Source organism: Tupaia chinensis, unplaced genomic scaffold (assembly GCF_000334495.1).
Source record: "Tupaia chinensis unplaced genomic scaffold, TupChi_1.0 Scaffold000093_1, whole genome shotgun sequence".
Classification (NCBI taxonomy): domain Eukaryota; kingdom Metazoa; phylum Chordata; class Mammalia; order Scandentia; family Tupaiidae; genus Tupaia; species Tupaia belangeri.
In genome coordinates, this window is record NW_006159555.1 from 1,799,797 (window position 1) to 1,826,167 (window position 26,371).

The window sequence follows — 26,371 nt, forward strand, 5'->3', positions numbered from 1 at the left end:
CAGGAAAATAAATCATGACTTTTCTGACAACCCATATATGTGTGTGTGTGTGTGTGTGTGTTTGTGCGTGTGTGTGTGTATATACACATGTGGGACAGTTCATGGCAGCTGGATCCCACATGGCTAACCATGTGGTTTAAGTCGCAGATGCAGGGGCTTGGAAACATGCCAAATATGTGTGCATGCATGTCCAACATCCTGAAAGGAAGGAGAAATGGAGAAGAAATTGTATTGTGATCATCCCCTGAGGGGTTACTTTCTTACTTCCTCTGTGTCTGTCTATGTCTGTCTTTCTCTAGCAAGTGCTTGCACCCTCTGGAAAATTATTATTTTTTTACATATGGTTCCTACATGTGAGATTTTGAAACAGAAACGGCTTGTGGATTTTAAACCAAGATGATACCAGTAACCACAGGTCACAACTAACATGTAGAATGTAGCTAATGTTATAGATAAACTGGATTTTAAGTTTTATTTCTTTTTGATTAGGGTAAATTTATATTTAAAAATCCACATTGGATTCAGTGAATAAAAAACATTTAAGTATGTTTGTAACAACTTTAGATTTAGTTTTTCAGCTGTCCAGTCAATACAGACCAAGTATTTCTAATAAAAATTTCAAATTGATATGTGCTGAAAGTATACAATACAGAGAAGCAGAACCAGTAGATGGTGTCATGGTTATGTCACGGGACTCCCACATGACTGACCTTATTTCAAGTCCAGGACCCAGCAGCTTGAAATTCACACTGGGCATGTGTGCATGCATGCCCAAAATAGAATGGAGGAGAAGAGACTGTGGTGTCACCACCTACCCTGGGAGATGACTTTTCATTTTCTGTCTCTGTCTCTCTGGTGAGCATATGTGCCCTATAGAAAAAAATCTCTCTATACATTTTTTAAAAAGTAATAAAATACAGAAAAGATTTTGAAATAGAACAAGTAAATAAATAATAAAAAGTGCCAACTAATGATTTTACAGAAAGGGACCAGACACAACACAACAGAGGTAAACATGATGATCTATAAGGCTGAACCACAGATAAACTCTCCAGTGATTGTGTCCAGAGATCTCTGTGGGAACGTCAGGCATATATGTGCTGATGAGCTTGGGCTGTCTGAAGCTGTGGCATCAGACCTCTATTGGGACTGCTGTATTTCTCTCCCTGTCTCTCTTGCTTATGGATGAAATACATAAGCTTAAAAATAATACTTTTACAGATTACACTTAAAATAGCATTAGTTATTATTTTGAATTAAAAGAAATCATTGAAATTTTATTTAAAAATTTTTTTCTCGATATAGTTACTAGAAAATATTACGATTATAAAGTGTGTCATTAGAGAAATCATGATGGATTTTTGCATAGAAAAACACAGGAAAATAAATCATGACTTTTCTGACAACCCATATATGTGTGTGTGTGTGTGTGTGTGTTTGTGCGTGTGTGTGTGTATATACACATGTGGGACAGTTCATGGCAGCTGGATCCCACATGGCTAACCATGTGGTTTAAGTCCCAGAGGCAGGGGCTTGGAAACATGCCAAATATGTGTGCATGCATGTCCAACATCCTGAAAGGAAGGAGAAATGGAGAAGAAATTGTATTGTGATCATCCCCTGAGGGGTTACTTTCTTACTTCCTCTGTGTCTGTCTATGTCTGTCTTTCTCTAGCAAGTGCTTGCACCCTCTGGAAAATTATTATTTTTTTACATATGGTTTTCATTATATTTCTATTGGACAATTTTATGTAAACCAAAGAGGAAAACATAATGGAGATATTTTTGGGGTACTGAGATCATAAATGGGATATGGTGACAAAAGTGAGAAATTAGTGACAAAAGAATGAATTAATAGCAAATGTACTGAAAGCTCACCTGAAAAGCTAAAAGTTGATGCCAGGTAGTGGCACAGTGGTAATGTAACTGGGCCCGCATGGGAAAGGTTCATGTCCCAGAACCTCTGGAGAACACCTGGCATGCCTGTGCCAACGATCTGGGTCAGCTGAGACAGAGTTTACGGCACATGAAGAGACCTAATTGAGAGTTCCTATCTTTGTCTCTCTCTCCGTTAAGGAAGAAGTAAAAAGCAATTGAGATTAATATCTTCAAACTACTTGAATAATAAATCATTATTTAAAAATAAAAGGTGCAAGTCCTTAGCTAGTCTTGCAGTGTTGGTAGAGTAGTAGCATGTGATGCCAAAAGAACTTAAAGCTAAGGAGAGAAAATATGATTTTTCAGCCTTTTGTATCTTACGATCAGTGTCAGCATGTTGTTTTAATCACAGCCATTTTAATTACCACTGGTTTTATTTTTAAGAATTCTTACTGCTTCTTAATCTCTTTTCAGCCTCCCACATGGTATTGAGTGTATTACACTGAGATATAGAAAAGTTTTTACCATAATGATATTTAAAACAAAAGATGTTCACCAGAATTATGGGACAGAAAAGAACTTTAAGCCAAATTTCATTTCCTAGAATAGAAACCTAATGAAATATTAACTTGGAGCACTTTGCTGCATAAAATCTACTTCATAGCTAAATACTGGATTAAATGAATTCATTGGACAGTTTGAAACAAATTATATTATGTTGTGTTTGTCATAGAAGTCTTATTGTCCTCATGCTGAATTAAAGTAGCCTTTCTCCCTACACAAGTAAGATGAAAGCTTGTGGTAGAAATATTCAAATACCAACGGGCAAAAAAGAGAGGATTAAAAATCACTTGTAACTTACACTACCCAGAGATAATGACTGTAACTTTTTCTTGCATTTTCTTCAAGGAAACAAAGTTGGTTTTTTAGGCAAAATTCAATATGTCTTAATAAGCAGTATATCACAAACTCTGTGTTTAATACTTTTCACCCTTTTCTTTGAACTTCTTTGGACTGTTTTCACAGCCTAGACTGAGGTTATCAGTTGTAGAAGTAACAACTTAATAAATGATGTCTTATTGGCTTGAAAGTATTATTCACATAGATTTCCAAAGCACCCAACATAAAACTAAGAAGCATTTTATTCACGGGGAAATGTTGAACATTTTCTGACACTATTAGTAAGATAAAGAGAGTGTAGATGAAAGAGGAAATACGAATTCTGAATCCTGAAGAGCCTGTGCTTATTAGTACCTTCAGCAGAAATCATGAAGGGCCACCTCATCAGCAGATTGATGAAGCCTCATTAGGTAAAGGTTTCAAGTGTTTCAAGAGCAATCCCTCACAAGAAAGCCCTATAAGAGACCCAAGTGGATGCTAGATGAGCATGCCTACCTGCCAGTGATTCTCTTTGATTGGAAAGAGTTTTTTATTTGTTTCCTCTTTAAAAGGAAGGTGTAAAATTACCCTGCAAATTTATCAGTGCTAGATCTGGGAATGCAAACCCAAGGACCTGAAGTTCCTTAGACTCCTGGGGATGAAGTGGAGTGGGAGCGTCCATCAATTCTTCAGATACTTACTTTAATTTCTCTCTGGTTTTTCACTCTAGCTATTGTCTTTTGTGTCAATTTGCTATTTTTAGCTCAGTTAAAAAATGAAAACATGCATCTTGAAGTTAAGAAAAACAATGGCTCAGTTTAATGTCTCCGAATCTCTTGTATTTATTGATTTTAAGACCTTAGGTACCAAAATACCATCTCCACTTTAAGAACCCTTACCCAACTCCCACCCTACCCCTATATTCATAGTAACTTAAAGAAATGTTATAGGTGGCTAATCTTGGATGTAATTTCTGGATTTAGATTAATGCCAAAAGTCCTTAGAACTATGAAAAAGTCTGAGATTTTTTTCACATTTCTGGTTCAATTTGCAGTAGGCAGGCTGGTGGGGCAAAATCAACCCACCTCCCCTGAGGTAACAGTGGAGGTGCCTAGACTTCCTGTGAGTGCTCTTAAATTAGGTTAAATACTAGGAACCCACATACTTGATTTGAGAACTTAGTACTTATTTTAATACTCCTCCTAATTCCCTGAAGAGTGTTAGCTCTTAAACAATGTTGATGTAGTTCTTATTTCATGACTGTTGTTGGCTCTCAGGTTGCAAAGGATATATATTTTTTTAAATTTTTTTTCTTTTTTTTTTTCATTTCATTTTCTTCCATACATTCAATCACATTATTATTTGTCTTACAAAATGGATATTTAAACAGGTGAACATTTCTCCCTAGTACTGTTGATAAAACTATGAAATATCTTCAACAGATAATACCACACTGAAGATCAGGAAGCTCCAGTGGGCAATGTGGTGGACCAAATCTATGGGGTGGTATTAATACTATCTGGGGTACGCTCAGGTCCAAATAACATTCATCAATGCTCCATATTACATATTCATACTTTGTATCAATTAATATTCATCTTTTCTGTACCAGACATTGTAATGAGCTCTGGGGATAAGTACATCTATGAACAACTAGTAGACATGATTTTTAACCTCTTGGAGTCAATAAGTAATTCATAGTTGTGTAACATCCCTTAATTTCTATGAAACAAACAAACAAACAGAGTGGGCAATGATACAGTATAATTGGAAGTATTAATGAAATATGGAGATTCAAGGAAATCTTCCTTTAGAAAGTGACAATTGAGTTGATACAAAATTTTCAGATTCATTGTCACATGCTGAGACTATGAAGATAAACATGGTATAGTCCTTATTCCCGAGGAGTTCATGTCTAGGAATGAGACATGTAAACCAATAGCAACAGTCATCTGTGGAAGTTATCCATAGTGAATCTCAGTGAATCCTGATTTGTGATTGATTAATCTTGTCTAACCATCTCAGGAAGGACTTTATGAGATGAGATGCATTAAGAGTTAAGTTTTGAAGGTCAATAATTCTGAAGGTTGAGAAAGATTACTAGACAATCAATATAGGGGAGAAGATACCAAGGGATGTCTATAAGTAAGAAAAAGCCTACTATTCTTGTAAACCATAAACAAAAGGGAAAGCCTGGGAAAGCGGTTAGCTGCCATGAGACTGTAAGGTTGTTGGTAAAATTTAAGGCATGTAAAATGTTGTATGAAAGTGTTTAAACATCTCTTGTTAGAGTGGAAGCAGTGGAGTATTTAATCAAGGGTTTAATATCAATTTGTGTTTGAGTCTGATCTTTCTGAGTGTAAAAGGAAGGGTGACTTTTGGCTCCCTGAGAGACTGAACTGAGGGAGATTGATTAGGAGGCTATTGCAATAAGACCTGAGAGAAAAGGGAAGGGTCTCACCTATGGCGTTACTGGGGAGATTTAAGAGACATTGAGGAGCAAAAATGCAAATTTATGAGTAAATGCCTAGTTTAGATGAATGAGAGAGGAGAATCCAGAATATATAGAAATTTGTACTGTTGGGGACATTTATGTATCCATGGAGCCAGTAGGAGCTAGTGAAAAGGTTTAAGATGGAGAGTTTAAATCTTGCCTCCCCACTTGTAGCTCATGGGGCTTGGAAGAACTAAAACTCACTGAACTTCAGTTTTCTCATCTATCCAAAAGTAGCTTAAAAGTAGTTTGTGGCATTTTGGAGAGAGCGATTATGAAAATTCTTAGCAAAGCACCTTGTACATAGTCTGTATTCAACACATATATTGTTCATGAAAACTAAAAGGCACCATGAATTACGATAAATCATATGGAATCAGAAATAGTTTAAGACAGTAAGTTCAACTTTAGGATGCTAAGTATGATATTGGTATTGTCTGTCTAGATGAATATATCCAGTGGGTATTCAGAATGGTGGCTGAAGATTGGGGAAGGATGGGCCGTGAATCTAAGCCTAAGAATTTGATAATAGAATTATTTAGGTGATAGTTGAAATTTTGTAAGATAATGGAATTCCTTCAAAGTAGAAAAGATTTGAAGTGAGTCCTCTGGTACTCAATATCTGAGTGATTAGAAGAGAAAGAGATGAAAAAGCAATCAAAACATAGCTTAATAAAATAGAAAACTGGGGACCAGCAGTTAGCATAATGTCTATGTCACTGAACCCCCATGTAGTCGACTACTGTTTGAGCCCTGGACCTGGTGGCTTAAACTCATGCCGGGCACGTGCGTGTGTGTGTCCAAGATCCCGAGAGGAGAATGGAGGAGAAGGGATTGTGGCGTGACCATGCCCCCTGGGGGGTGATTTCTCGCTTTCTGTCTCTCTGTCTCTCTCTTTCTGGCGAGTGCACGTGCCCTATAGCAAAAACTCTTAAAAAAATAGAAAACTGCAAAAATAAGAACAAAGTCTGCCTCGTATGACACAAGAGAGGTACTTCAAGCAGAGACTGTTAGTACTCTGGCAAATCTTAAAACTAAGTAATTTGAGGAATAAAGAGAACTCTGATTATAACAATTAAGAGCTCATTGTTGGCATTAGAGAGAACAATCTACATAAAGTGATGAGGAAACGAATACAGATTCTGGTGAATTATGGAGAGAAAAAATGAAAACTGGTAATGGGAAATGGAATACTTTATTTATTTTTTTTGGAGAGAGATATTTGCTATACAGCACATGCACTTGCCAGAGAAAGAGACACAGAGATAGAAAACATGAAATCACCTCCCCTAGGAGGGGTGGTCACCCTACAGTCCTTTCTCCTCAATTCTCCTTTAGGGATTTTGGGCACCCACACACATGTACCTGGCATGAGTATCAAGCCGCTGGATCCAGAACTTGAACTGTGGTTGACCACATGAGAATCCAACACCTTACTCACTATGCCACCTGCTTGCCTCTAGAATACCCTTTTCATAAGTTTGATATAGTGAACTGGAGGTGGGGTTGGTAATGAGAAATGGATACAGGCTAAGTAGGCTTTTGTTTATAGCATAGAGAATGAGAATAATGACCTAGTACTGAAGAAGAGGAAGAAACTAAATGATGGAATAAAACCATGATGGAATGTTCTAGAAGAGGCTGCAGGTTAGGAAATAGAAATCATGAAAGAAAGTATTAATCTGGGATGGAATATGGTAAAACCTACTTGAATATAAGAATATAAGAGAGCAAGATTTACAAAGAATATTAATTGGAAATTAAGAAGCTTCCACTATTAACCAAACTATTATTTATATTCTTGGTTAGCTTTTATTTTTTATGTTCTAATACCATGTGTTTTAAAAAATAAAGTTTATTATTTACTTACTGATAGATACAGAGAGACTCCTTGACAGTCTGGTCACGGTGCAGATCCCTTCCCCGACTCCACTGCCTCCCACCTCCAGCCTTCCAGCCAGCCAGGATCACAGGGACACCTGCTGTGTTTAGGTCGACCTGGGGTCTGAACCCAGGGCCTTCCATATGGGTCCAGAGTTGTGCAGCAGTTTTCTACTGCCTGCATTACCATGACAGGGCCACAACTTATATTTTGAGTATTTTAGTTAGACCAGCCAGCACCTTTAATATTATCTCTATATAAAACAAATTATTAAATATTTACTCAGTAAAAATGTAGTAGAACCTCATCTTTTTCTACTTTCCTCTGAAAAAACAAAAACAAAACAAATAAAAAAAATAACAAAACCAAAAACAACTCTGTGGATGGTGGTGCAGTGGTGAAGCATAATGCTCTGTGATGCTGTCCCACATGCAAGGGTTCCATGTTTGATTCCAGAGGCCCTGAGTATACCACACATGTGCATTCGTATTAATCAAGGCTGACTGAAGCTGGCATAGATCATGGCATCAAGACCTTTCTGAGGATGTTGCATCTCTCTCTGTCTCTATCTTTCATGAAAGAAATAAACTAAAAAAAAAAAAAGAAAAAGAAAAAAGTAATGCTGAAAATAATGGGATCTCAAAAATTGTACCAGCAATGCCAAGGTCCAAGACTATTAGAGAAATACTTCCCATAATAATTTATATGTCCTAGAGAAATCTTAGAACTAAACTTGTAGGATTCATCAGGACATTGGCGTATGTGTTATCTCCTAACATATAATTGTTCCAGGGGCTAGCAGGCTGCTTGGTGGTTAAGGCACTGGATTTCCACCTGGCTGATTGTGTTTTGAGTGCCAGACCCGGTGGCTTAAAATTCACTCCAGGCATATGAGTGTGCTAGCCCAAAATCCTGGGAGGAGAATGGAGAAGGATTTGTGGTATGGCCATCCCCACTGAGGGGATGATTTCTCACTTTCCTTCTCATTGCCTCTTTCTCTCCAGTGAGCACATGTACCCTATACCAAAACCTAAAATATATGTGCTATGTGTGTATGTGTGTGTGTGTGTGTGTGTGTTTGTGTTTGTATATAATTGTTCCAGTAATAAAACGATGTGAACTATTTATTGCTATTTATGCGATTTTGGTTTAATATTGTTATGTTAACTGAAAGCGCTAGGTTAAATTAGGATAGTGAGAATTAATTTTGTATCATGTTTACATTTGAAAAACTGAAGTACCACAAGACCCTTCCTTGTGGTAGAGCACACAGTTGAATCAGATCATTTTCATGTTATCGTATTATAAACACAACCCCTCCCATACCAGTCATTGTGGAAATGATAAAGGTCAGAGTCTGGCTTTCTATGATTAAACAATTGCAGTATATTGTACAGACAGAAGGAGTGCCTTTGTGTGTGTGTGTGTGTGTGTGTGTGTGTGTTTACAAATTTTTTCTTATATTTTCTTATGTTTATTTGTTGTACATCTTTGTGAGCTATAATATGGATTTTCAAAGCAAAGAAAGAAAAGCAAGCGGAGCAAAAATTAATGGAACACATAATGTGTTCTTTGTTGAAAACAAGGATATGGTATTGGCCTTCAATTGATTATTGTGCACTGCATACACACTTTGGGTCACCCATTTGAAAAACATATTATAAAGCTGATATGAATCCAACCTGAAGTCTACATCTCCAATAGAGGCTTTAAAGAAGTAAGTTTGTATAAAACTTGCATTCGTGAGTATCTTATTGTCACAAGTACCTTAGGAACATATTATATTAATAGCTGCCCTCACAGCCCACTTAGTTATATTTTAATTTTACCATAATATGGGGATCTCCACTACTCTGTCCTTGGTCTTCATCGTTTCATGTCTACACTCTATCTGGGTTATCTTGATCATATTTTCACCTTTTCTATTCAGTATGTTCTAGTACCTTTGAAACATGTCTTACTAGTTTTTATCTTTTCACTGTGTTTACAAATTCAAATCTAAACACTAAAGGCATATCATCTGTGATATCCTAACAGAATACATACTTAGTGCTCTCCAAACTGAACTGCTCCTTTTCTATTAAACTTACTAGTTTCTCCTGTATTTTCTACTTAAAGATACAACCATACACCAGGGATTTGAGCTAAGAGGAAGCCACAGTTCTCTAGTCTAAGTGAAATCAGTCAACATGTTGTATTTCACTGGAGGCTTTTCCTTAAGCATGATGTTTGTATTTAATATTCATGTTCATACTTAAATTTCTTTAAAGAGGATTGGCATCTTTGTTGTTTTTTTTTTCTGTGTCAATATTGGTAATTTATTCTTTAATTAAAAGTATCCCTTTAATTTAAATTTTAAATAACATTAGCATATAATTAATAAATCTCTTGCGATAAATACATAAATATGTTTATATATATACATATATATATGTAGTTTGTTCTTTTTTTATACCTACTTTAAAATGTATACTTTCTTTAAATAAATTATTCACTATGAATAAAAACATTTGTCATTAACATTTGGTGTAGGTTATTTCTACATTCTCTCTTTTATAATTTATTTATGTGTAATCTAATTTTCTCTGTACATTCTTTAAGTTTACTTTTCCCCTAGCTTCTTAGTTTGACTATCTGATTCAATACTTATATATATTTTTATCTTTTTGATAAATGCTGATAAGAAAGTTATATCCTTAGATGCAGGTATTTCCTACACTTCATAGGATTTGATATTTTCATCATTGTTTAGCTTTAAGAATTTCATAATTTTTTTTGTAGTTTCATCTTTAACTTATGAATTATTTAGAAACAGAAATTTTAGCTTCCCAATATATGAACTGCTTTCTCCTTTGTTGTTAATTTTTAATTTTATTGTATATTATGGCCTGAATAATTGTTCTTTATAACATTAGTTCTTCAGAATTTGTTGAAATCTTTTTTGTTCTGTTCTGTGTATATGATAATAGTAACTCTAAAATCTTGTAACATACACTAAATTGTTCATTTTATTAGGCTACAAGATTTATTCATGTGATATCCAAAACATGTAATCCAAAAAAGCAATGCCATCAATATTCCAAGATGTCCCTGTATATTGACATCTTACCATTGGAGAGGAAAAAAAAGGGGCTAAGGGATTGTTCCTACATGTATATGCACAACCTAAAAGCAGTTATATCAATTGCACCTATTCCATTGTTCTAAATCAGTTACGTAGCCCACCACACTGTAGGGGAGACTAGCAAATGCAGTAAGCCCACGGGTCCAAAAGGGAAGGGATTTAGTTAGGAGAAAAGCCAGTTAGAGTCTGTAAAGCCAAATATATTGTCACGTTATTATATATGCTCTATCTGTATTACAAGAAAGATCTGTTAGTTGGATATGGGATTAAATAAATCATGTCATTGAAGGTTGTCCACATGTCCTAGAAATTGTAACTTTATTAACATATTTTTCTTTAGATTTATCAAATGTTAGGTCAGGTATATTAAACTTTCCCCATCATAATTGTGAAAATCATGTTGATTGTTTTTTCCCTTTTTTAAACTCAAGACAATTGATATTGTTAGGCCACATAATTTCAAAGTTATTATACATAATGTGTGTGTATGTGTGTGTGTGTGTTGTGATCTATTTATTCCAGCACCATATTATTTTTAAAAAATTCTTATTAAGAATCTTTGACTTAACTTCTTTTATGACATATATCAGTAATGCAATACCTGCTTCACTCTGTATAGGATTTACTAGAAATTCTTTTATTTTTTTATTTATTATTAAAAAAAATTAAGAATTATTTATTTATTTATGTTTTAATTTTACCAGAGGGAGAGAGAGAGAGAAAGAAAGTGAGAAAGCAAGCCACCAGGACCAGGACTTGAACCATGGTCAGCCATGTGGGAATGTCCAGCACCTTAACCACCACTCGACCTGCTGGTCCCCAGAAATTCTTTTATTTTTACATTTAACTTCTCATGTTAAGTTTTGTCTCTTATTAGTACCTTATCATTAGAATTAGAAATATGCAGCCTAATTTTTTAATCTTCTAATTGGCGTATTTATTTCACACACACACACACATGATAAATATATACAGATATAATAGTGTATTTTATTTTGCTCCATATTATACTTTGCTTCTTTTCTCCTTTCTTTTGTTGGATCCATCAAAGTTTATCCTTTCTCCTTTAGAAAATGTGGTAGTCATATATTCCATTTTCATCCTTTAAGAATTATATTCCTGGGACCAGCAGATGGCATAATGGCTATGTTGTTGGACTTCCATGTAGTTGATGGCGGTTTGAGTTCTAGACCTGGTGGCTTAAACTCACACAGGTGCGTGTGTGTGTGTGTGCCCAAGATCCCAAGAGGAGAATGGAGGAGAAGGGATTGTAGTATGGCCATCCCCCCTTGAAGGATGATTTCTTGCTTTCTGTCTCTGTCTCTCTATGTCTTTCTGGTGAGTGCACGCACTCTATAGCAAATACCTTTCCCTCTCTCCCCAAAAAGAATTATATTCCAATATTGCTTTACACAATATAAATTGTGTTTGTGTGTGTGTGTGTGTGTATTAGTATAAGACAACAGTCGTGGAAACACTTGCTTTTATCTAAATCCCCTTACTTATCTTTCATTCACTTTTGGCTTTCTCTTTATGTATTTAATTCCTGTCTAAAATGTTTATTATTTCACCCATGAGGGAGAGGTAAAGAGAGACAGAGATATGACCCTCAGCAAAGTCTTGATGCCACAATCCACTCCCAGCCCCAGCCCGCCCCAGCTCATAGACACACATATGCCTCAGATAATCCGGGCTATCTCTGGACAAGAATATAAATCTTCCCATGTGAATCAGTTTTAGAGAAGATTATTTCACCACTGTGCCACCACTTTATACCCCTCTGTTGTTTTTGTTTCAGACAAAACTTATTTTATGGTCAATATTTTATTATAATTTTAATATCTGTTTATCTTCTCTCTGCAAGTTTGCTTCTTATATTCCTTCTCTGTTCTGTTGGGAAAAAAATCATGCCAGAAAGAGATTATAGAGAGATTATAAACAGAGTTGAGCAAGTTTGGGGGCAGAGGGAAGTTTTTCTTTCTTGTGATAGTTTTCTGAGTATATTTTCTAATGTATTTTGATTTCTGGCCCCTGGATTTTTTGTTTTGTTTTGTTTTGTTTTTGGTATATTCTGGAACTAAGAGGACAAAGAAATATATTACTGATGAGAAATCATCTAATTTATTTTGAACTAGTATAATCAACTCAGGAAAGGTTTTGAGATTTGACCTTTTGAAGGCATCAAAATGATCTAAAATCACTTGCACATTCGAATTCTTCTAGAGAACTATATTTTTTAATTCCAAAGAACCACCTTAGACTCAGCCTTGGTGAGGCAGACAGTAGCAGTGCTACTGAGCCATGCTGGAGGCCATATGAGAAAGCTTCCCTTGTGTCCTGGGTCTGCCTAGTATGCCTGGGAATGTGCCCTTGATCCGGGCTAGTTGTAGGGTTGGGGGAGGGGTCAGGGTTTAGGGTGTTTTTCTCTGTCACTTATGAAGAACAAAAATAAAACACTTTTTAAAATAGAAGCAAATCTCATGTTTTTATGAAATAATTTCAATATAATAACTTTCAAATATTTAAATCACTTAATGTTTTAACTTTCTTAGTAATTGTTTTCTAAAGACCTAATAGTTGTATAATGATTGAGCTATGATTCCTTTAAAAATAATAACAATGTTGATTATTATTCAGTACTGACAAAAATTCTTACAAATGCGCTGGAATAAAGAAAGAAAAATAAATGGTGCAAATAATAGGAAATAAAATATTAATCATTTTTTTTGGATACTAATTATTGGGTACCTAGAAAATACAATTGACTTTAATTTTTGCCAAATAAAATTAAGAAGCAAACTTGCTAATTGACTGGATATAAGATATGTAAAAATCAATTCATCCTTATTTTATGTCAAATAGGTAGCTAAAACACACTTTAAGTATTCAGTATACACATAATAGATTCAGGGAAATATGTATCTGCAAGAAAGATGATAGAGTTAACATCTATATTTTAGAAGTTCCTGTCTCAAATTGATAAAAATAGGTAATTCAAATAAAATTAGCAGAGTACATGAATAAGCAATTTTTTATAGAGCTAATTCAGGTGACACTGAATTATATGAAAAGGTGCTGTCTCACTAGTAGATAGAAGTAAATTATGGGGGCTGGCAGATGGCATGGTGGTTTAACTCTCACTTGCCTGGCCAAGGTTTGAGGCCCAGACCTGGCAGCTTGCTTTCTCACTTTTTCACTCTTCCCTCTTTTTCTTTCTGTCACTCTGTTCCTGTCTGGTCAAATAAATAAGTAAAGTTAAATAACATAATTCTTTTAGAAAAGTAAATTATTATATTTATCATGCTGCAAAACTTAGAGCATACACTTTATTCCATATTGGCAGAGGAGTAGCAAACCTGGACTGTTTCATATATACATATGTACGTGTGTGTGTGTGTGTGTGTGTGTGTGTGTGTGTGTGTATTAGCACCTGGGTGAGGAGGGCATGACTTCTGATTTTTTAAAATTATTTATTTAATTTTATTCATTATTAATTAACATTTTTAAATTTAACCATAATATATATGTATATAAATACAATATATATATATATATATATATATATATATATACACACACACACACACACACACATACATATAAAGAGAGAGAGAGAAAGCAAAGAAAGCAAGCCACTAGTTCTGGGACTTGTATTGTGGTTGGCCATGTGGGGTTCAGCATCTTAACCACCACACTACCTGTTGCATGAACTATTATTATTACCAATATATATGAAGATTTTTTTCAATATTTTGCTCACATTTATTAACTTTCAAAGTACTTATAACTCTCACTTCTGATATACCAATTCCATAACACAATGTTACAAATGAAACTATCAGTAAATTATGTGCACACAGCCACTTATTGCAGCAATATTCATAGCACAAAAAAGGAAATAAAGAGATTGCCTATCAGTAGAGGAATGTTAGAATCATTATGGTACCAACACCACAACGCTGTATATGACCACCAAAAAGAGTAGCTAACTCAGATTATTTAACATAATTTTTGCAAAGTATTTAGATATGAAAATCAACATATAGAAAAGTATGTGTAATTTTAAGTTGAGAAAAATTACCTATTCATGTATATGTGCATGTCCATTTACTTATAAATATTTAGAGTTTGATAAAAATAATGAAAGATATATTCTAAAATTTTAAGCAAGTTTTCCTGGGATGGAATGGTGTGATGAGAGTGGAGTATTAGGGGGTGGAGGAGAGCACAGAGGGAGGGGATGACAAGATAAAATGTTAATTATCTTGACAAATACAATAATCATTTCACTAGATTCATTAGATATATGCACATGTTTATCAAAATCTCATGGGCCAGATGGTGATTCAGAAGTAAAATATGACACTCTGTGACGCAGTTACACAAGAGAAGGTTCCAGGTTCAAGTATGGAGACCTCCCTAAGTATGCTGGGCCCACCCTTACCTACGATCTAGGTCTGACTGAAGGGAGAGGGTGGATCAAGCCATCAAAACCCTGTTGAGAATGCTGTCTATATGTCTTTCTCTCTCTTCTCTCTGTCTATTGCTCATGGAAGAAATGAGCTTAAAATAATAAGGTTGTGTACTCTAATTATATACAGTAAAATACCAATATTAAAATATAAATTAAAAAAAAATGACTGCCCTAAAACAAAGAAACTTAAAAAAAAAAATCCAACAATGGGACCAGCAGTTGGCCTAATGGCTATGTCACTGGACTCCCATGTAGTCAACCATGGTTCAAGTCCTGGACCCGGTGGCTTAAACTCATGCCGGGCATGTCTGCATACATGCCCAAGATTCCAAAAGGAGTATAGAGGAGAAGGGATTGCGGTATGGCCATCCCTCCTAGGGGTGGGGGGGGAGGGCGTGGTGATTTCTCGCTTTCTGTGTCTCTGTCTCTCTCTGTCTCTCTGGCACGTACATGCACCCTATAGCAAAAACCTCTAAAAAACAAAACAAAAAGAAAACCCAGCAAATACATGATCCCATTTTTATAATTTTCTATACTGAAAAATAAAACAGTATGAGACAATAATGTAACTAAGACTATGAAAGAAGTTAATATATCTCAGAAAGATTTGGGGAGAGATAAACTTTATGTTTTGGGGAAATTATAGATACTCCAGGACAGTCTTATCTATGATTTTCAAACATGAATTTCAAATTTAGCACTTGAGAGATATCAGTGCTCAGACTTTCCACAAGTTCTTTCCCATTCAGCCATTATCTCATTAGTGCAGTAGTGATAATAATCAAGCACTCAGAGATCTATTGTGCAAATGTGCAAATGTCCTACCCACCATTGAAATAGGACTCCTGAAAACATTCCCTCCTGTTAAACTGTGATGTTTATCTTCTCAAATAAGCTTCCAGAACAAAAGGAAACATACTAGAATGGTAGGCTTATGAATTTTAGGGTTAAGCAGATCTCAGGTTTATTCCAGGCTTTTTTGCCTACTAGCTGCATAATCAAGAATATATTAAAATAATAAACTCTCATTTATCATCTCTCTATTAATTGATCATGATTACATGCCTATAGTTGTCAATAGTAATAACTATTAGATGGTTTAGACCAGCACAGGTCAGCCATCAGTGAAGTTTGTCATAGCCCAGATTAGTAGCCATTTGTCTTTGAGTTAGAGATATTTGATTTCATCATCCATAAAATGGAAATCATAGTATCGCAAGGCTGTTGTGAGAACTCCATTAGATCACAGATGTAAAGCACTAATTAGGGTGCTACACAGATGAAAAAACTGCTCAGTGGAAACTAAAAGAAAAAAATGTTAACATCTAACTTTGTCTTAGAACACAGACTTAGGAAAAATGATTGGGTAAGACCTCAGCTATTCAGAATCAATGTGTTGGACATTTTTTTCATGGATGTGTAATATGAAGATTTAGCATTATGTGTGAACAATAAAAAAGTGTCCATATTAAACTTAATGATAAATAGATAAATATAGAAACAATAACAAAACAAAGTTAGAAATGAGAGTAGCTTTAACAATGTAAAGACTGTTATAATTACAGATATTAATGAAAACTACTAATGATGCAATCTTTATTTCCATTCAGCATATCATCACTTATGTACATTGCAACATACCAGTGTTACTTTCTGTTCAACTCTTGAGTAAATCATTTGCCTTCTCACTGCTTCCATTGCCTCAGGATATCAATAGCATCTTCACTACAGAAAGTCCAAGTTCTGTTTCAGTTTTAAAATACCATGACTTGATGACCAGAAAAGAGCTTAATTCTGTTTTCTACTCTGAGTCAACACTTAAGAGAATCAAGAAAGACCTCCTGTCTCTGCCTATGCATTTATTTTCCAGGTCCAAACTCTTTCTTGGTCTCCTTTGCTTCTGCCATCTCCACTAATTCTTCAAGTTTCTTCTTCAAATATTTTGTTAGTGACCTTCGAATTGTTTGTATTTTCCTCCGATGAGAGACACGAATATAGAATCTAGAGTAGAGAAAGAAGACAATCCCAACTTCATTATCAGTAGTCACGCTCTTTAAAACAATTATACTTTTTTTCCCCTCCTTTTCTGGGTATTTCTCTTCTTTTTTTTTGTGTTCCAATTATTATCCCATCAAACTTCCACCCATTTCACTCCTGACAGTATTAGATACCAGATTTTCCATTAGGGAGAGGATGAAATTTAGGTGATTGCTTTGCCGAAGGAATGCTTGACCCAGTGTTTATTTGGAGAGGAGAAAACTCACAGTAATAGGACACTTCCTAGTACTGCAACTTCCACCAACAGTATCAGAAACAGTGCAATCTCTCGATTCTCAGCCTTCTTGGAATCCTCTTCAGGAATGAGAAAGGGAAAAAAAAATACATAAAAAAGAAAGAGTTAGTTTTGGAGAAGAAAACCAGTAATATTTATATCCAGAAGAGAAGAATCTTTTCACCTCAGTTTTTGCTGTTTACTGCTTTAACATATTTACTTCACTTAGACCCCTCGGTTTTACAGGACTTTTGCTCTTTCTGGCCATAGCTCAATTTTTCCACCTCTCATCCAAACTTATTTCCCATCTCTTCAATTAGTTCAGTGCTAAGTTACTCACATGAGTATAAGTTTTACCCCACAGTTTAGTTCTTATGTTGTAAACTGGTTATGACCAGCATAGAAGGTGATCAACAAATATCTGTTGAATAAATCAATGAAAAATCCACATCCTTGATTCCTAGTCCCTCAAATTGCCACACCACAATCTTTGTTACCTCCACAGTATTCTCCTTTGAAGCACCGGGGGGTGATGCGAAGACATGTCCAACAATCAAGAATGGGTCCCTCAGTCACAACTGATAAAGGGGAGAACAATCAGAATGGGACCCTCAGTCACAACTGATAAAGGGGAGAAAAATCAGCATGGGACCCTCAATCACAACTGATAAAGGGGAGAAAAATCAGAATGGGACCCTCAATCACAACTCATAAAGGGTAGAAGAATCAGATGGGAACATAGCATGGGGTTATTTAGCTCAGACGGGTTTGGATTTGATCTCAGGCATTGTCAATTCACTATAGTTTTCATTGCTATGAATTACTTCTCTCCCCAGAAATCAAGTTTCTTGATGGGTCGTATCTTTAGTTATAGTGATCTTTCTAGGGGAAAGTAGGAAGAAGTGATATCTCAACTTATATTATTGGGGCATGGATTGCAAACTGCTCAAGGAGGCATCTGAGGACTTTCAAAATCTGTGAGGTGTCTGAAAGGTGTCATAAACTAGAGTTTTTTGTCAAATCTTAGTGTATTCTTCTTGTAATCATAGCTCTAGGAATTGGATTCTCAATTAAAAAAAAAAAAACAGGGTAAAACTTAGGGTCATATAGAGCAAAGGAGGTGGGAATATATTGGCTGAAACCTCAAGGTGTCATGTCACATGTATCGTACTCACTGCAATCTTCAGAACAAGCTAAAAGAAAACCAGAAAGTTCTGATGAGCTTATGAGCAACATACAGTTTACCATACGTCTACCCAAGTGCTCTTTATCTTTTACCCGGCTCCATGTTGACCTATTCTAAACATCTCTGATAGGAATCTCTTCCTCCTCTCACCCCTCATTTTCTATGTCTTTCACATAATTTTGGTGTTAAAAGATAAAAAGTTTTCACTACCGACATCAGAGAAAGTCTTTAATGTCTCTGTCAATTTGGATTCCAAGTCTCTGCGGACCTTGAGCAGCTTTCCTTGAAAGATAAAGACACCTAAGAGGAGGTAGAAGGGAGATCAGAAAGTAAGGGTGACTGTCCTGTTTAGAATTTAATTCTAATTGTCTTGCCTGTTTCCCCAGCCATATTTCCTCAGACTTGCTTGGGCAGTACAACTTTTCAGAATGAATTACCTCACCTTTCCATGATTCATTGCCCAGTTTGTAAAATTCCTCCTTCAGCCATGTTCTCAACTTGACAACCTTTGCAACATCTAGAAAAGAATAGAAAAGGTACATATGCAACAATAATGATATCTGTGGAGGAAATTATGTGGACCAGCTATCCTCTTCTCTACCCTCCTTTTCATTTTAAATCACAAAACTCTTAGGGACTCAAGCTTCTCTCACCCAACACCCAAAGTCTCTTGTCACTGTGAGAGACCTTAAAGCTTAAATGGATCACGTCCTTAATGTGTTGTTGAAACAGATGAGTTCGACCAGGGACTTCTGAGGGTAACAGGTTTGCCAGCAAGGACTTAACATCTTCTGTGAATTTAAGGTCACACTCCAAACAGCCTGTGACCCCGTAGAAGGCTTCCAGGGACAGGGGCAGGAGCAGGAGTGACCATAGGTTACTCATTTCCTTGCCTAAACCCCCATTTCTCCAACAGCAGGTTGTCCTGGCAACTACTTCTCCTAGTTCCTTTTCCTTCAAAAATCCAGGAATGAGAGCCTTGGCCTGGAGAGTCTGATTCCACCTTTCCCTCTATTTCCATCCCACTTTCAGGCAATCTCACTTCCCTAAGGATCTTCCATTGTTTTCTGACTTTTATCCTTCATTCCAAAGAGATGGAACTGCCAGCCAAGCAGTGGATACCCGAATTCTGAGTGTAGAACAGAAAGAGAGAAAGGTCTTGAGCTCACAAAAGCAGAGTTCTGTACAGGGAACTGTTTCAAAAAAAGAGTGTTTTTTACTGTTTCCCTTACTTGTATCCTTAGTAGGTTTCCAAGCCCTTGCTTGTCACTGGAATAGTATATTAACAGAGATGGATACTGGAGGAACTCTCACAGGACCTTAGATTCTGTGTAATCCAAGCTCTACTCCTCCAGTGGAAGAAGGCAAAGCAAAATATTGAGTTTCTTGGGATCCCAGTCTTTACTGGCAGTAGAATTGTTGGGAACTAGGAATATATTTTTATATATAATAATAATTAGTCATTTTGATATAGTTTATAATTTCAAAGAAAATTCAGGCTATCTTTGACTGTGGAGTGATTTTTCTATCCATATTTTTGTAAACTTTTCATAATGTTCTCATGGAGAGTGTGGAGCTAGAGACTAGAAACAACAATTGAGAAATATAAAGTGTTGAGAAAGAATCCAGGGTCTTTTCGTAGGTGATTCAGTTGCTAAAATATTGGCAGTGAAGCATGTCATACATAAAAACATAACCACAGTTATCAAATAAGTCTGCTGTCTCAGGTCATCTTCATGGCAAGTGGCCAAATAAATGTTATTTCTTTAGTTTAAAGATCTTTGAGTAAAGATATTTAAAGAAATTAAGGCTGATACGTAGATTTTTCAGAGCACCTGTTACTTTCGTTTTAACGTATTGCTTATATAGCTGTTACCTCCTAGGCACCAGAAAATACTGGCACTAACTAGAGGGTTAGTGGTAGAATGTAAGCCTAAGATACAGGATAGTCATGGAGTAGAAGGTTGAAATGAAACCAAAGGAACTATCATTAATTGTATGCCTATCACATGATGTGTATTATGGTAAACTCTTCAGATAGACAATCACTAGACTTTACAGCACAACAATCCTTTGAAAGATTGTCATCTCCTTTTTGCTGCTAAAAAACTGAGATACGAAAAAATTCTCCCTGGAAAAATGAATAATGAATCAGTAGTTATAATTTCAGGATTTGATCTCATATGTACATGATTCCAAATTCTACTTACTTCATTTCCTATCAACAATCAATTTCTGGATATAGAAAAAATAATTTGTTTGATTTTGACAAATGAAAAGATGTGGAACCAATTCAAATTTGATCACTCATGACATATGCAACTGGCATCTCCCTCTTTTGATTTTATATTCCTTTGGCTAGTTGATCTCATTTTTAGAAGATCCTCTAAAGGATTTTCACATACTGAGGTCTGAAGACTAGTTAGCTAATAGCATTAAATTATCTCAGGAAACCAAAGTTGGAGACTATGGGGGATATGAAAATTGACAAGCAACTGGCCAGGTATAAAAGCAAACTCTTTGTTATAAGAGGATATAGATTATAGGTATTTCCTTGTCAATTATACTTATTTTACCTTTGGACAGTTCAAAGAGAGTCCTCTGGCACTTTACTGAATTATCTAAACTTAACTCCATGAAATATTATCTAGACCTAGACTTAGTGACCCATCTGCCATCTTTATCTCCACTTCACTCTCTGGCTTAGTTTGTAGTCTAGGTTCTTAGGATGAAAGAAAAAAATTATTTGGCCTTTGGATAGTTTGGAAAGAGTAGACAAAGGCAAGTCACTTCTAAGTAAGGCAGGGAGGGCCGTTTGTTTGAAGGGGGCACATGAAAGGAAGAACAATGGAGGAAATCTCATTCTCATGAGGAAAACAGTAAAAAGATAATAGCGCAGCGCTGAAGGCAAGAGATACAGGGAGAGGTCTGTGCAAAGACAGACCAACACTCATCAACTTGGAGAAATTCCTTGTAAAGAGGATGATTTCAAAAGACTAAAAAGTATTTGATAAGCAAGAATCCAATAGTGCTCAGAGGGAGAATCCTGAAAGCACTCATGATGGAGTGTGTAACAGATAAGAAAATAACCACAATTATCATGGGATAGTCTCTTGAATTTTATAAATGTAAAACATTTGAGCTGCTGTTTGGAAAATGATTGCAACTGTAGTGATGGCATTACTTAGTTGAAATAGTAATACTCATCTCTGGGAAGCAAAAAGCAAATACTGAAATTCTGGATTCATAATCTAGTATTTGTTTTGGATTGACATGAAGGGGATATGATTTCTTTTTCTTTTTTCTTTTTTTTTTTTTTGAGAGGTTTTTGTTGTAGGGCTTGTGTGCTTGCCAGACAGACAGAGGGAGAGAGAGAGAGAGAGAGAGAGAGAGAAAGTGAGAAATCAACCCCTAGGGGGAATGGCCATGCCGCAATCCCTTCTGCTCCATTCTCCTCTTGGGATCTTGGGCATGCACGTGAGATTAAGCCACTGGGTCCAGGACTCAAACCACAGTCGACTATGTGGGAGTCCAGTGACATAGCCATTACGCCAAGTGTTGGTCCCCAAGGGGATATGATTTATAGTCAGCACAAATCAGTAGAACAGCTAGTTGAACTCTGTTTAAGATAGTATAATAGATACAGAATAGCACGTATTTCCTCACTTATAGTTCTTACACAGATAAAATGTTCAGGGAAGCAGGCTTGTGCTGTCACACTAACAAAGAACCCCTTTTAAGGGCTGCCATCTGTTTTTGTTATTTTTATTTGTTTCCTTTGGTTTGGTATAATTTGACTTGGTTGCAAGTCACATAATGGAGGTTTAAAATGAAAAAAAACAAGTTTTATGAAGAAGTTTCTTACAAAAATTTTCCCTAATTCCATGATAGATTTGACTTCTAGATTCATAAATAAAAACAATAAAACTTTGTAGCTCAATCTCAAGCTTCCTATAGGCTCTTTTCTGATGCATTATTTATCCCCTTTGAACCCTGTTCTATTGCTTCACACCCCTATCACTTCACAACATCTCCTAAAAGTTTGTCAAATTATCCGGATACCTTTTCTAGTCACATTCCTGGCAATAATCTAAGGTAAGGAAGCCATCACTTGGAATTCAGAAATGTTTAAAGCTATCTTTGTGGGTACCCCCTTCAACCACATAGTACCATGAGGTAACATAAACCTTCCACTTCCCCATTCCTGCATCTAATTTTGAAAAGAAGCAGGAAAGGAGAAGGAAGTATGAAAGAATGATTCTTCCAAAAGAAATGTAGTTACCTTAAAAAAAGTGTTTAAGTTAATGGGTAAGAGAGGGTTTATCATGTGCCACTGTTGTTTGTTTGTTTGTTTTCCCTCCCCAGTGAGGTAAGAAGTGAAGAGTTCAGAGAAAACCCAGATCAATTACAAAGTATGAAGAAAACATGTTTTCTTTCTATATCTGTGAATGGTATAAATAAATGTGTCCTCGTACTATAAACACAATAATGTTTAAGTCTCAAGACAATTTTGCATTGCTGCTTCCATTTTATAAAATATTAGTCTTGGGCCAGAAAGTGGCATGATAGTTAAGGAGGTGTAAGGACTCTCACATGACTGACTGAGGTTCGAGTCTCGGACCTGGCAGCTTGTTTTCTCACTTTACTTCTCCCTCTCTCTCTCTCTCTCTCTCTCTGTCTTTCTCTGGTGTATGCATGTGCCCTATAGTAAATTAAAAATAAATAATAACAGTAAATAAAATAAATTATTATTAAAAATTACGTAAAATATTAACCTGATGTTCAGAGATACTAAAAACTTACCTGAAGTAACATACCTAAACGTTAAGATTAGAGGCTACAACCCAAATTTATCTTGAAATCCATATTCTTTCCAAAATACCCCAAATATTTCCCAAATAGAGTTAATCCGAAGCCATGAACATCAACTCAAATTAGAAATAATAGGGACCCTTTAGGAAATTATTTTTGTGATAAAAGAAAGATGCTTTTTGTTATTATTTCCCATTAGTTTTTTAATAGAGTCTATAATCTCAGCCATCTTTTAATATTTCTCCTTTTACCAAATTCTTTTTTCATCTCCTTCCAATTGCTTGTATAGTAGATTTGAGGTAAGTTTATATTCAACTATCTTGTTTGCCTACTGATTAAAGTATATGATTTTCTTTAATATTGCATGTGAAAGGGCATAGATGTTTATCTAGTTAACCTGAAATAAATACCAGGTAAATGTAGTATTTCTCTTTTCCTCCCTTCAAAGGAAATTAAAATGCAAAAATAAAATGACTATGAGAACATAATAGCCAACAACAGCAGTAAGTAATATTTAACAAATTATCTGAGTCAATAATGGTTTATATTCATTTTACACATGAGCTTACAAAATCTTTCTGATAGAAAGTTAGTACTATTTAGAGATAAACTAAATAGGTAAGTGGCATAAGACCCCAAGAGTTTGGGTTTAATTGGGGTTCCTCCTAGCTGACATAGCTAATAGTCAAAGAATGATCATTTTAAAGTATCTACTTTATATTAATTATTCAGATTTATTGCAAGTATAACAATAGATGTGTATATATGTATATACAAAATTTCTTCTTTGAAGAATAGAAATTCTCATGTTACATATATGAGAGGAGAAGGAATAAGTCAAGTTCCATATTCTACAAGTTTTTAAGTAATTTTTAGGAGCATATTCATCAAAATAACTGGAAGCTGTTCCAAATTAGTTTTTTAAACTATAAGAACACTTTATAAAAAAAATAAAATAAAATGGTTTTCAATTGCAGCTCTTTGAGAACTTCACCATAAATACTCTATAAAATTTTCTTTCCCTGATACTTTAAGAAAGACCTTAACAAAGTGTGCATCGACCACTTTTCATTGATGCCAAGTTTTAGTTCTGAAGGGCATATGTGATAAATTGGTCATGCATTATCTCATTTGCAGTCAGGGTTTTATGAGCGTCTGTAAAACAATTACCATATATACATTTTACAATAAATGGGCAAACAAAGTGGCTGCAAACAATATGGAAAAGTCAATAATTAATTTCAGATTTCCAAATGTACCAGAGACACTAGAGCTTTCTCTTCTTTTCAAAAGAGATGGTTTCTTTGTTAGAAATATGCAAGCATGTTAATTCATTACTGTGTGGTTTCTCTTTTTCCAAAGCTTGTCGAAGGCCTAATTTATGTGCAAGACTGAAAGCTGTTTAAACGGATAATATGCCTCCTTCATGAGAAATACCACCCCTTTATGCTCCATTAAATTCAGACGTTGACTCTATAAGCTACGTACCAATTATTTCTTTCCAGAAACAGCAGCATAGTTTTTTTTCCTGCAAAGGACTACAGATTATTGCAGACTGCTATTAATCTCCACACAGTCCACAAATACACAGGACACTAGGGAAAAAAAAAAACAGTTAAATTGCTATTTTAACATTTGCAAAATGCTGTGTGGGGAGGAAATAAAAAGAAGATGTTCGTCTGATTGCAGTACTCCTATATGATTTTAAATCTGCCGAAGATAGAAAAAATTAAGCGGTAATGACCTGCCGACATGGAAGCAGTGCTGTGGATGAACACAGAAATGGGTCTTTATCTGCTTACTCATTGTGCCCCCAATATCGTTTGCAGCTGACTACCATATAGCACAACTGCACGAAACATTAGTTGGATGGTAGAGGGAATGAAAATCCTTATTAGGATGTTAAAACAAATTCTTTTATAACAACATCCATATCGAGAGCAATGATAATGGACCATTTCTCATAGTAAAAATGAGAAAAATATACTAGTACTTCCACATAACCTACCATAAGCTAAAATTTAATGTAATAACACTGAATCATTTGGGGGGAGATGAATTACTCAATTAGAAGAACTATTTTCAAAATTATTGACACTGATACTGGTTCATGTATCAAAATCCAAGGTTGACTTTAACAATGGAAAGCAAGTTATATATTTATGTTTTTACTTTAATGTCCAGTTTGTAATCTGGTGGTTAAGACAACTAGATCCAGCATAGCACACTATGTGGTTTAACTCTTGGACCCAGTGGCTTGAAAAACACATGAGGCACTTGGGCATACATATCCAAAATTGCAAAAGGAGGGAGAACTGGGGAAGAGATTGCCATGTGACTGTTCTCCATGGGGATGCTTTATTTTCTCTGTTTCCGTGTCTCTCTCCAGTGAGCACACATGCCCTCTAGCAAGTTAAAAAAAAAAAAAAAAAGACTTTCTTTATGCATCCAGTTAAAAACATTTTGAAGAACTGATAATTTAACCTAAAAGGTTTTTCTTTTATGTGGTCAAGTGCCACTTTTTTGTTTCTTCTCCAGCATTAATTTTCATGTATACGAACATACACCTTTTTGTATAGGCAATATATATAAGAGAGAGAGAGAGAGAGAGAGAGAGAGAGAGAGATGCACACATGTATGAAAGGACTTCTAAAAGTTCATGTAAAATTGGAATTAAAATACCAGTTTATTTTGATGCAAAGTGAAATCTGTGCTGCTTTTTTCATCATATGTATTTTTCATTAACTTTTCTAAAACTTCTCATATATGTATGTATTTATTTATGTATTTATTTTGGGTTACAGTCCTCTTGTTTCTGAATGTATATTTTGTTCTACCCTAAACAAATGGGGAAATTTTGGTTGGAATTATTCACAGATCAGAGGGTGAGCCCTAGACTAGCTTAAGTTGGTTAGGACAAGGGGACTTGAAACTGTTTGTGGAAAATGAAATTGAAGTATAGTTTATTTTGGTGCAAAAAAAAAAGTGAAATTCAGCCTAGATTTTTCATAATACATATTTTCCACAAACTCTTTTATGATCTTTGATGCATTTTTTTCCCTCTAGAAAGTGCATCAGGAATGTGTATATAAACCAATCACAGCCCATTAGATATTGGCAAATATTAATGGAAAGTTTTGGGGAAAAGACATTTTCTCCTTTTTTTCTCAGGAGCAAGCAGAAGAAACACTTCAGGTTTCCCAGGATTTGGTAATGTGAAATTCTGAGGACAGGAGCCACAATAGCCAGAGCTATATATGGGACCTGGCCCTTACCTCTGACTTGTGAGAGCTGATTATATAACCAACTCTACACATCAGATAAGTAGCTTGAACCTGGTCCTAGTATTTACACCATAGAAATCGCAAAT

At 35.4% G+C, this 26,371-nt stretch overlaps 1 protein-coding gene across 1 annotated transcript; it reads right to left on the minus strand.

The window, feature by feature from the left end:
- Window positions 1–16,415: 16,415 nt before the first annotated feature.
- Window positions 16,416–19,094, minus strand: IZUMO3 (IZUMO family member 3). The gene is made up of 7 exons (XM_006143072.1): window positions 18,843–19,094; window positions 18,632–18,706; window positions 18,400–18,489; window positions 18,179–18,196; window positions 17,501–17,581; window positions 16,996–17,083; window positions 16,416–16,732 (listed from the first exon to the last, which is right to left on the minus strand). The coding sequence occupies exons 1-7, from the start codon at window positions 19,072–19,074 to the stop codon at window positions 16,591–16,593; spliced, it is 726 nt and encodes a 241-aa protein (XP_006143134.1). The 5' UTR covers window positions 19,075–19,094; the 3' UTR covers window positions 16,416–16,590.
- Between the last annotated feature and the right edge of the window lie 7,277 nt (window positions 19,095–26,371).